General features: G+C 36.8%; 1 protein-coding gene across 1 annotated transcript; it reads left to right on the plus strand.

The window, feature by feature from the left end:
- The first annotated feature begins 512 nt into the window (after positions 1-512).
- On the plus strand, positions 513-12,366 carry LOC137953078 (general transcription and DNA repair factor IIH helicase/translocase subunit XPB1-like). The gene is made up of 21 exons (XM_068800286.1): positions 513-1,020; positions 1,109-1,152; positions 1,235-1,307; positions 1,410-1,578; positions 1,665-1,887; positions 2,015-2,074; positions 2,613-2,759; positions 2,840-2,920; positions 3,017-3,104; positions 4,434-4,771; positions 5,346-5,421; positions 5,525-5,718; positions 6,507-6,670; positions 6,758-6,830; positions 7,103-7,216; positions 9,292-9,372; positions 9,884-9,943; positions 10,855-10,938; positions 11,023-11,165; positions 11,445-11,546; positions 11,695-12,366. The coding sequence occupies exons 1-20, from the start codon at positions 1,008-1,010 to the stop codon at positions 11,533-11,535; spliced, it is 2,316 nt and encodes a 771-aa protein (XP_068656387.1). The 5' UTR covers positions 513-1,007; the 3' UTR covers positions 11,536-11,546; positions 11,695-12,366.
- Positions 12,367-12,655: the final 289 nt, after the last annotated feature.

Genomic DNA, 12,655 nt, shown 5'->3' on the forward strand with positions numbered 1-12,655 from the left:
AAATATTTTTATCCTAGTTTTATAACAAAATTGAAAATAATAAAATTTACAACCAATTTAAAGGTTAGATACAAGCCGATCAATTCGTAATTCGTAGGATTAGTGGTTCCTATGTCCCTTGTGTATAACCTATTTTGTGCATAATTTGTTTGATGGGGGGGGGGGGGATTTTTTTAATATTATATTGGCATTTATCAAATAAATATTTATTTTCTTCTATTTTAAAAGAAAAAAACCTCTTTGGATATGTGCTTAATGATGATCAGTTCTTCTCTATTAAGGGTAAGACAAAGCATCAATTATGGCTTGAATTTGTGATTTGCTGACTAAGCATGCCACGGAAGTGTCTGGTTATCCGTGGAGGGATTCGTAAATATACGGGGCAAGTTGGGGACGTCGTTGGTACTTCATAGATAGATAGATAGATAATATGTAGATAGATAAATGTTCTTGCTGTACCAAATCACGCTTTGTGTCAAAACCCATGGAGCAGCCTTTGATATCGGATTGGTATTCTGCTTCCTCATCTTTTAGTTTCGGCTCTTTCCAGAGGCGGTAGTCAGAAGGGACGACGAACGAGTCGTCCACCCCTGTAATCACTTTCGAGTGAAGAAAGAAATATTGATATCGGATTGGTATTCTGCTTCTCATCTTTTAGTTTCTGCTATTTCCAGAGGCGGTAGTCAGAAGGGGGGACGAACGAGTCGTCCACCCCTGTAATCACTTTCGAGTGAAGAAAGAAATATTGATATCGCATTGGTATTCTGCTTCCTCATCTTTTAGTTTCTGCTCTTTCCAGAAGCGGTAGTCAGAAGGGGCGACGAACGAGTCGTCCACCCCTGTAATCACTTTAGAGTGAAGAAAGAAATAGGTCCCTCTTCTGTAGAGTGAGCGACAGAGAACTAATTAGAATCGAGAATACTGAAACCGAAAAGTATTTCTTCCCTTTTTAGAAGCAACTCGTTCGTTTTGACGGTTACTACGTCGAACTGTGGGACTCATAAAATATGGCTGGACATGGTACTACTTTCTTTCTTTCTCCTAATTATTCAATCCTATGGTTCAATTCTCTGCGAGCTGAAATGTTTTCATGTCTCTTCATTTGCAGGGGAAAAAGGTCGGCCTAGTAAAAAGCTCAGGACTTCCACTAAGGTTTTATAATTTTGAAAACCCCAACTCTCGTTCTGTATTTGGTTGCTCTCCTGTTCTTCCCCTGATTGTTTTTTCTTGGCAGGAGGATTATCGAATTGCTGTTGTTGATGATGATGTTGATTATGCTGAAGATTTTGATGAGGATCGTCGTGAAGGTATTACTTTTGTTCGTTTTTTCGTTTTGTTTTAGCTTTTTGTTTTTAGTTTACTTTAGGTGCTTGAATTGTGTTTATGGGTACGGAATATGGATTATGAAGATGAAAGCGAACCGACGAAGAGGGATTTTTCTAAACTCGAATTAAAGCCTGATCATGCAAACCGCCCTTTATGGGCTTGCGCTGATGGCCAGATCTTTCTTGAGACATTCTCACCGTTGTATAAGCAAGCCTATGATTTCCTCATTGCAATTGCTGAGCCCGTTTGCCGGTATTTAAGATGTCCTTCTATTTTCTTCTACTTAAAAACTCTGTGTGGTTGCTCATTTTCATTTTTGTTGGAAAAATGTTGTGCAGGCCAGAGTCTATGCATGAGTATAACTTGACGCCTCATTCCTTATATGCTGCTGTTTCTGTTGGGCTCGAGACTGAAACAATAATTACTGTTTTGAACAAGCTATCAAAGACTAAGCTCCCTAAAGAAATGATTGATTTCATTTATGCTTCAACTTCTAATTATGGGAAAGTAAAACTTGTACTTAAGAAGAACAGGTACTTTGTGGAGTCCCCTTTCCCGGAGGTGCGAATTTGGTCTCGTATTCTGACACAAGTGGTTTATTATTATTATTGATGTTTTTATTATCATTATTATTATTCTTATGGTGATGAGGGGAATTTGGAACTTATGCTTTACATGATACTTGCAGGTGCTGAAGACTTTGCTGAAGGACGAGGTTATATCTAAAGCGAGAATTTATTCCAATGAGGTAATTTATTTTGCTGTTATTTTCTTCATGCATGTCCACTATATTTTTCGGAGGTGTTATTCTGAGTTGTGCCTTTTTATATTTAGTCTTTTCTCTTATCTTTTTGGCGAGTGACAGAAAATTTACATAGGAGTTTCTATGGATTCATCTATATGCCTATTCTTTACATATTTTACTATTATTCAAAATGGTTGCATTTACCATTTAAATCATGAAGTTGTTTGCTTGTTACAGTGGAAGAAAACAACTTCTGCTCTTTTTCTTTTTCATAGAAGGGAAGTGGAGTTTGAACATCTCTTTTGAAAAAAAAAAACTGTGCTGTTAAATAATTTAATCATTTTTTGCTTGCATAGTGAATCAAAACTCATTTTGAATTGAAATTATGAAATCATCTCCAAAGCCACTATCACACTGCAGCATGGAGAAATTATTTGTCACTATGGCTAAACCTTCAGATAAATGGTTAAATTTCTATGATAGATCATGAGAACTCTGACACAATTCTGATGGTGATGCAAACACTTGATCTACTGTTTAGGGTTCACAAGGAAGTGATGTATTTACAGTTAGCAAAGCTTTGAGTGAAATGGATGGTGGTGGTCATCAGGAGTTGTTCACTGGTGCTGATGTGGCAGCAGTAGCTGAAGAGAAAGAAACCCATTCTTTTGAAATAGATCCTGCTCAGGTAGGGTGGTCTATGAATGATGATGTATATTTAAGTGATTAGTGGTTATAATTTTTTTGACCTAACTTAAACATTTACAGGTTGAAAGTGTCAAGCAAAGGTGCTTACCAAATGCATTAAATTATCCCATGTTGGAGGAGTATGACTTCAGAAATGATACAGTAAGCTTTATTTCTTACAAATGCTTGATGTTCTGCCTGTTTTGTTCCTTGCCACACATCATGGGTATGCTGTTGACTTGATGTTGCTTACTGCAGGTGAACCCTGACTTAAACATGGAATTGAAGCCTCAGGCTCAGCCACGCCCATACCAGGAAAAGAGTCTCAGTAAAATGTTTGGAAATGGTGAGGCCTATTGTAAGACAATATTTTCATGTCAATATAACTCTCCAGCAAAATAGTTGAGACTGTTGAAGACATTGTGTAGAATTCTCAGAGAGGCTACATTGGCTAGTGCACTAGAACTGGATATTACACACATTGGTTATCCATGATTTCATCCAATTTCATGTATAATCTTACTTCATCTTGGTAATGTGATTATACTGATTGTCACATAGGCCAAACATAATCATGCTTACCAGTGGACATCTCCATCATGATAGGTGCAATTTCAACTGATTTTTCTATTACAAAAAATTTAAAGAATCATGTAGTTGGAAGTAGGCTGCTCTCTTTTGTAGTGTGGAATACCAAATGTCTGACATGGTCTATTTAAAGTAACTTATCAGGAACTTTGGTGGTGATGCTATTGGATGAAAAAATTTAAATGTCAGAACTTCCGTTGTGGTTGCCAGTCATTTGGAGTTGTTGTACTGACATAGTGCTTGGTGATATCTTATATCGTGATCTATATCATATAAGATTCTATATCAAGAATATGTTAACGAAGCATAATATTATCATATCCATTCTTGATAATCCTTTTCTACATTTGCTTTCATTTTTCTCCTATCAAATAGTCTGGCTGTTCCATGTATTTCTTAATAAATTCTTTCTTTTTTCTTGTTGTCATTGAAAAAAAATTCTTGTTGTGCCTTGGTTTTTGTGTTTTCTGCCACAAATTAGTTGAGCTGCATTTTACTGATTGGTGTTCTGCATATTGTCCAAGCATATTGATTTGTTGTACGTTTATATTTGAACTTTTCTTCTTATATTACTTGACCTTGTAGATGCAATGTCGAGAACCTGTGTGGCTCGATTATTTGCTATTTTGTCAGCTTTGGATGTACCACCCAAGAGGTGGCCTAGAGTTGGTTGGTCAATGCTACCACATGCTTGCACTTGCAAAGACATCATGCTGCTGAGTTATGTAGGAGTTTGTCCTATGTAGAGGATTGAATAATGTGGCAATGATGAGGCTGTCAATTTGCTCTAACATGAGCGAGCCTCTTCATGGTATGAGCCCTCAATTGGTGGGTGCAAGCTGTCGATTGTCTGTTACTTGTTAGAAATAATGTTGGTTTTGAAGAAGACCACCTTGGATGTGTATACCCTGAGGCTTTCATTTAAGAAGTGATCTCTTAAATAGGATGCTAGGTTCACACCTTTCTTTAAACATTTGTGTCTTAAAGTTGAGATTTGATTATTTTCTTTACTTCTCTGTATAGCTTGGTCTTTTCTGTTTCGATTATAGATGTTTCAGCATGAGGGTGAACTTGTAGTAAATTGCAGGAAGAGCAAGATCTGGAATTATAGTTCTTCCTTGTGGGGCCGGGAAGTCTCTTGTCGGTGTCTCTGCAGCCTGTCGAATACGAAAGAGCTGCCTCTGTTTAGCAACAAATGCTGTTTCTGTAGACCAGTGGGCCTTCCAATTCAAGTTGTGGTCTACTATTCGAGATGATCAGATATGTCGTTTCACTTCTGATAGTAAAGAGAGATTTCGTGGTAATGCTGGTGTGGTTGTGACAACTTATAACATGGTTGCTTTTGGCGGGAAAAGGTCTGAAGAGTCTGAGAAGATAATTGAGGAGATAAGAAATCGAGAATGGGGTTTGCTTCTCATGGATGAGGTACATTTCTTGTGTAAAGCTATATTTTAGTTATGTGTGTATGCTTTGGAATTATAGTAGGTGTTTAATGGAAGAAAGGAAAAATTGATGTCAATGGCAAAAAGCTACATAAAATATGAAATAGAGTATGGGCTATGATCCAAAAATCTCACCTATTAGATAATTTTAGTTGTTAGACCATGAGGGAAAACTATTTTGAACTATGACCTAGACCCTCTTGCTGAGTACAGGTTCTTAAGTGGATGATTTTCGGAGCAACTGCTTCAGCGTAGCTAAGTTGTTTGTTGTATATATAAAGTGCATTTATGCAGCATCATTTCTTGATCATTTTGGTTAGCGAATTGTGTGTTGTCACTATTACGTGGATTGCACACAAGGCTTGTGAGGTTAAGCAGTTCCTGACATGGATATATGATCTTGGTGCTCTTAAATAAAGATTTCACTAAATTTAAACTCTTTCACACTGTTGATTTACACATTCTTTACTTTGGAGATTATCTACCTGCTTCCTGTGCTTTCTAACTGAATTTTTCTTACTGTTTCCTTTTATTTGGGTTTCAAACGGTGTTTTCAGGTACATGTTGTCCCTGCACATATGTTTCGGAAGGTCATTAGTATCACTAAATCTCATTGTAAACTTGGGCTAACTGGTCAGTATTGGTATTTGATGGATTTTGGATCTGCCCTTCTTAAAGAATGTTGTCTTCACTCTTCATATTTGCTGGGAACTGACTTTCGAACTTCATACCACAGCAACCCTCGTGAGAGAGGATGAACGTATCACAGATTTGAACTTCCTTATTGGCCCTAAATTATATGAAGCGAACTGGTTGGATCTTGTAAAAGGAGGGTTCATTGCAAATGTCCAGTGTGCTGAAGTATGGTGTCCAATGACAAAAGAGTTTTTTGCAGAATATTTGAAGAAAGAAAATTCTAAAAAAAAACAGGTTAGTTACACATGCTCTCTGCACTCATTTGTATTTTCACCTTTCTAGATTATTCATAAATTTGGTTATGTAAAAAAACAGTTTCTGATTTTGATTGCCTTAACTATAAAATATGTTATGTCCTATATTTCTTATTGACAGCTGTTATGCATTGTGAGAGCTTGTGCCTCTTAGCATTTAGTATTTTTACATCTTTAATTGTATATCAATTGACAATGCAATTTTTAGTGACATTACATTTTTCCAACAATTTCGAGGTGTTAATAGTCCTGGTTCCTAGACTAATTTAAGTGAATTGCCATTTTAAAATGACTAGCTAAATATACTTTATTTTTTCAAGTGGATGGGTTTATTAATTTAATCTGCATGAAGCTGACTTCGTTAATGAATTGCCCATAGTGTTGAAGTAACTTGATTTTGACTTCAACCAATTTAGATCTCTCTTTTGTTAGGAGTCGGCATATGTAGAAGTTCACCTTTCAGATGAGTATGTCATGATTTTGGTATTGAACAAGTACAATCTTTGCAGTTTTATTTGTTGTACTGGGGAATTTCACACTGAAATCATGGAAATGCACCGTCATAAACTGATTGGATTGTTATTAAAAAATACATTGATACTGTGTTTATGTCATCATGCTCTTATTTTTAGGATGTTAACAGTCTGTGTCACCCAAAGCGTATTTCTATTAGTTACTCTTCTTTCCTGTTTAACTGTTCTTATATTTTATTTTCTGAATAAAATTGTGGTCTTATTTATCTCTTTGCAACGGTCTTTGTTCTTTCAGGCTTTATATGTAATGAACCCAAATAAATTCAGGGCATGTGAGTTTCTTATCCGGTTTCATGAACAACAGCGTGGTGATAAGATCATTGTGTTTGCTGATAATCTTTTTGCACTTACTGAGTATGCTATGAAGCTCAAAAAACCAATGATCTATGGTGCAACCAGGTTTGTCTTATAATATTCCAAATCATTATTCTTCCACTATTATATTTTGCACGTATCCTACTGAATGGTTTTTCTTTTCATTCATAGCCACAATGAGAGGACAAGAATCTTGTATGCATTCAAGCATAGCCCTGATGTAAACACTGTTTTTCTCTCTAAGGTAAGTCTGCACAAATGTTGGATGCAACTCTAGATCATCTGCCAATTAGATCTCCAAATGAGGTTTCTGTTCAATTGAGGACATTATTTTCCAAGTGCTTATATTACTTGTATCTTTTTTTCTTTTTATCTTTTCATGTTTGTCAACCAAAGCTTCAAATAATCGTTCTTCTTGAGCTTAAAAAACTGCAATTTATGGTGGGCCAAGTGGTCCTTCAACAGTATTTGGTTTGTGTATGTTTGAGATTAATATGCTTATTCTGGTGCTTTCAGGTTGGTGATAACTCAATCGATATTCCTGAGGCTAATGTAATTATCCAGATCTCATCACATGCTGGATCAAGGCGTCAAGAAGCCCAGCGACTTGGACGTATTCTGAGAGCAAAAGTGGGTATTTTTATCATTTGCTTTTGTACTTGGAGTGCTTAATGATACTTGTGGTTGGTAATAGAAAACTCATCATCATTGTTGTTGTCGTTGTTATCGTTGTCTTTGTCATCATTGTCATCACTATGACAAGGATTAGTTGCAACCATGTGCTACTTCTGTAATGTCTCAAGCTTTTCTCATCTCTGTCCATGCATTTTTTGGCCTATGATCCAGCATGCTTGTATCTGAATTGAAGTCATGATCTGAGTGGAGGCTTTATTTTTATACTGGCTGTCAACCAACCTAAAGCACTTGAAATTGGCAACGTAACAGGCAATGTTGTTTAAGGTATTTTGCACTTGTCGCCCTTTAGCGCCATCTGTCTTAATATAGCCTCTCTGTTAAAATCTAGTGGACAAATATGATCCAACTGTTACTGTGACTTGAAGAAGTTAAGGACCAAAATGACTAAATTACATTAAAGTTTTAAAAAATTATAGTTGAGAGAGAGTTTATCTGAGGGAGAGCTGACTCTTCTTCATTTCCCTAGATAGAAAAAGGGGAGTGCCAACACTCTTTCCCTTACCCACGCGTGGAGGGTTTCTTCTGCATGGTGAGCAGGTGAGGAGAGGGCTGTCACTTTCTCCTCTTCATTCCTAATTTATTACAGCCAACAGAGAGGCAGGGTGTCATTTTATGTGTTTCTTCACGGAAGGAGAAGTTTTTTCTCAAAATATGTAAGTTGTTAGAATTGAAAAGAGATAAATAGACTAAATCTAAAGATTAGTTTGTCTCATCTTGATACGTGAGTTCTACTCCATCTTTATTAATATAGGGACAAAATAGTGCAAACATTATACAATGAGCCAGGTTTACTATTCTATTTTAAATTATTCTTTAGATTTTTTTCTTAATGGTTCCAGATCAAATGTGAGATAAATGTTCTGTCTCAGCTTATTTTGCTCATAACAGCCGAAACATCCTGGATTTGAGGATACTCAAGACAGTATCTGAGACTGAGTTGGTAAACCCTGACATTTGGAATTAGGTCACATTTAGATATAAGGCATTTAGTGGCTATATTGGCAGGAAAAAAAAGGTTTCTTTGAGTGCTGTATTTGGAGATTTCCTTATTGTTTATTGAGTAACAGCTAAATGACAATCTCATCATCAATGGTTAAAACTACCCATTTTGGTTACAGCCTAAACATTTTTATTTGTAACCCTATCCTTTAAAGTGCAAAACTGAACTGGAAACCGGAGCAGAGTCGACCTTAAAATTATTCTTTAGATTTTTTTCTTAATGGTTTCAGATCAAATGTGAGATAAATGTTCTGTCTCAGCTTATTTGGCTCATAACAGCCGAAACATCCTGGATTTGAGGATACTCAAGACAGTATCTGAGACTGAGTTGGTAAACCCTGACATTTGGAATTAGGTCACATTTAGATATAAGGCATTTAGTGGCTATATTGGCAGGAAAAAAAAAGTTTCTTTGAGTGCTGTATTTGGAGATTTCCTTATTGTTTATTGAGTAACAGCTAAATGACAATCTCATCATCAATGGTTAAAACTACCCATTTTGGTTACAGCCTAAACATTTTTATTTGTAACCCTATCCTTTAAAGTGCAAAACTGAACTGAAAACCGGAGCAGAGTCGACCTTAAAATTGGAACCTTTGCTACTTAAATTTGTCTTCGGCAAACCCCTTGTTTTGGAGCCCATGCATTGTTGACATGTTTATTACCTTTTTCTTTTTAAACCTTAAAAGAGCAACTTATCTTGGACAATAGTCAAAGGAGATTACCCAAAGTTGACCTCCTTTTATCAAGTTCAGCAATATCCAGTGGATGTTTTTGAAAGATTATATTATGACCTGCATATATTTAATAAGCTATAAAAATTTACAACACTCACCTTTCAAAGAAAAAAAACATTAACAAACAAAGGGAAAAAACAACTCTATGCTACTGATGTTGTCAACATCATTACATCACAATCTGCAATCTTTTCCATTGGCATCATTTGGGCTTGTCTTCCTTTTAGTATTGGGAGATATCATGATATGTGCTGATACTGTTCTGACTGACAGGGTCGACTTCAAGATAGAATGGCAGGAGGTAAAGAGGAATATAATGCTTTCTTCTACTCTCTTGTATCTACTGATACTCAGGTGTGGTGAGAGATCCTCTCTCAAATTCTTTCACTGTGTTACAGCATATGAGTTCTTAAAACATCTTTTGTATGTGTTAGTAAGTATCTTTTCGGACCTTAATGGAGTTCTGTTCCTTTGTGTCCCTTTTTTTTCTGTGGCACACTGTTAGTACTACCAAGCCAACTGGTTAAGGCAACATGGGTGCTGTCTTTGTTGCTAGACCTTTTTTCCTTTTTAACATACCATCGTTGATGCGAACAAAGGCTGGTTTTACTCTGCCGTGGTTCGTATCAATCGTTGTCATGAGAAGACTCAGCTTCTCTGACCCCAATTCGAATTGCCATTTTTTATGGCAAAGGAATCCCTCTTTTATAACAGCACAATATGCATGTGGGGTCTCACCTGATCATATCATTAACCCTTATGGTACAAGGGGCTTGCATTAAATTGTTGAGCTTGTTAAGGATTTTCTACTACATCTATTTCTTCTACGGTTTATCTCAAGATTCTTGCTTCCCTGACGGTGCAGGAGATGTATTACTCAACCAAAAGGCAACAGTTCTTGATTGATCAAGGTTATAGCTTTAAGGTATTCTTCTTTTATGTGTTGTCAGCTTTTTAATGCAATCCGACTAGGCACCATTGGGTACCTTAATAAGTCATGAAATCAAGTGACCAAGAAGACGTAATAGTTTCTGGATAAGTTTTTCACTGAAATTGTTCAGTGAATTGAAATTCTGCTATGCTTATCTTTTATTTTAAATGTAAGGAGAAATTTATCCTGTACAAGCCTGAAGTGACATGTAAGCCTTGATGTATAAACGAATTATAATGAAAATATGGGTACATGTTTAGCAACTGCAGATCCAAAAATAGTAGGTCTAACTTGATTTGCCCTAGATGCTTGAGCTGGTTTCGTTTCTGAATGTAGTGTTTTTTGCTTACACGGTGAAAAGTCCCTTTACTATATCCACAATGACCTTTTGACCCACCTTCTCCACAGTATCCTTGAACTGGAGCTAGAAAAATAAATCCAGTGTTTGAACTTTCCTATAACTGGGCATGTATTCACATCAACTGGGAGAAGACAATATAATCTGTGTATTGACTGGATGAAGGAAGGGTTTCAAGTGAGTGAGAGAGCTAAGATTTAAAAATCAGTTCTTCCTGCTTCTTTATCATGTCAGCTGCATAAGAAGTTTATGACTTTCTCCCTAAGGATAATCTGTTTTGCTATTGTTGTCTTTTCTTTTATTATGGGTGCATGATATTTACATGTAAGGATAAAAGTGCCCTTGCAAATATGAAGAATGACAGAAAAAGCCTACTTGTCTTAGGTCCATAATGTAGTGAACAAATTACAGAAAAAGTACATGGCATTTGTTGAACTTTAGTAAGCGCTGGGTATGGTTGAGATTCTGATCCTGACACATGGTTATTTTTCCATCTCAAAAGTATATTTTCTAATTTTAGAAGTATGTGAATTAAAAAAACTTGTAGATCATTACAAGCTTGCCTCCACCTGATTCGGGGCCTGAACTTAACTATCATCGTCTTGACGAACAACTTGCACTTCTCACCAAGGTTTGTCTTTTCCACCATTCTGCTTTTATTCTACTATTGTAGCAACATGGAGAGGTTGCTGATTTGGCGATCGTGTTGCAACAGGTTTTGAATGCCGGTGATGATGCAGTAGGTTTGGAACAATTGGAAGAAGATGCTGATGATATCACTCTCCTGAAAGCTCGTCGATCTGTGGGCTCAATGAGTGCAATGTCTGGTGCAAAGGGCATGGTCTACATGGAATACAAGTATGGCCTATTCTCTTTTGCCCCTTAAAATTGGAGCGATTTCTCTCATTATTTCTGCTAGGCTAGTTCCATTGTCCTTTTATGTCACCAGTACCACTTCATTGAGAAGAGTATTGGAGCCTTTACCTGTGCAAGATTGGTACATATGGTCTTATGAAGTCATATCCTCTTGAAATTTAGAAAGGCTCCACAACCAGGGCATCCAATCTTTTTATTTTCCTTTAGAAATCATTTTTGCTAGCTCTTAATCTATGAGAACTGGGGTTTCCTCTTTGGCAGCTCTGGACGGGGTAAGCAGGTTGGTCAGCTCAAAAGTAAACCGAAAGATCCCTCCAAGCGGCATCAATTGTTTAAGAAGCGATATGGTTAAGGTCTTGGATGGTATGTGATACTGATTATCCTTGTTGCTTCTCTAAGGCCAATTTTATTCTTTCTTGGATTGTTAAACTTGTGAATTTTACACTTTTGAGTGTTCTCACCGAAGGATTAAGTTCCCTGGTTTTTTTTTTTTTTTTTTACTTTCTTATAGAGATCAGTTCTAATACCAATCAGGAGAATTCAGTACATCTCCAGAAAGAAAGAAAAAGGAGTACTGCAACGTAGGTGTTTTCTGCCAAGTCTTCTGTTAGCATCACTTTGAAGGCCTCTTTGACTACTGTGACATGAATTTTGAGGAGGCATTGGAAGGATGGTGGGGATACTGTGAGCTGTTCTCCCTGTCTGCTCGCACTACTGTAAGGGTGGAAATTTGTGCTATCTTTAAGCACGACTGTAAAAAACATGTTTTATACGTGTATCATATGTGACAAATTACAAAGAAGGGTTCTGAAACGAAGGTGCTGTTTTGATCCTCTTAGAGGTTATTGGCTACAAGGCACACAAGAAAGGGAATGACCAGTATTTAACGAGAATAAAAAGGAAAGAAATTAGAAAAAAATGAAGAGAACGGAAGAGAAAATAAAAGAAACATTATACGATCGAGAAGACAAAGAAATTGAACCTGTAAAGGGCAAGAAAGAAACTCTGCATTTGGCGAGAAAAAACAAAGCATGAAACAGATGAAAATAAAAAAAAAATGGAAAGAAGAACGAAAGATATTGAGATCGACAGAAAAAGAACGGAGACAGAGAAACGGAAGATTGGCGAAGACTTAAAAAAAGAGACTCACCACCATAGCAGTTATGGGTTTCTGGAGAAGGAGGCGGAACGATTTCTTGCGACGCCTACATCATGCTTCCATGCGAAGAGGGTGAATTGCTACCCTCGTGTTAAAAAAGATCGAATAGAGAAGAACCAAAGAGTAATAAGAGAACGAAAAGAGAATCAAATGGACTGAAAGAGAAATCCATGGACGTAAAGTATTGGGGGAGTTCAACACCTGGCACCAACCACTTCCTTGTCCAGAAGTTTTTTTACCAAAGCAGTTGTGGCCTTCTGGAGAAGGAGGTGACCGGCGCAAGGTGTTGAGCCCTATATCTCGGTGGCTTCAG

This window comes from Aristolochia californica, unplaced genomic scaffold, assembly GCF_029961685.1.
Source record: "Aristolochia californica isolate CCGP_79_NKW_82.1479 unplaced genomic scaffold, dmAriCali1.0.hap1 SCAF_16, whole genome shotgun sequence".
Taxonomy (NCBI): domain Eukaryota; kingdom Viridiplantae; phylum Streptophyta; class Magnoliopsida; order Piperales; family Aristolochiaceae; genus Aristolochia; species Aristolochia californica.

What these genes read in the sequence shown, in the direction of transcription:
- LOC137953078 (XM_068800286.1), top strand. An exon ending in ATCAAGGTTATAGCTTTAAG is followed by an intron (nt 9,944 to 10,854) that starts GTATTCTTCTTT and finishes AAAAACTTGTAG; the next exon opens with ATCATTACAAGCTTGCCTCC. An exon ending in AACTTGCACTTCTCACCAAG is followed by an intron (nt 10,939 to 11,022) that starts GTTTGTCTTTTC and finishes GTGTTGCAACAG; the next exon opens with GTTTTGAATGCCGGTGATGA.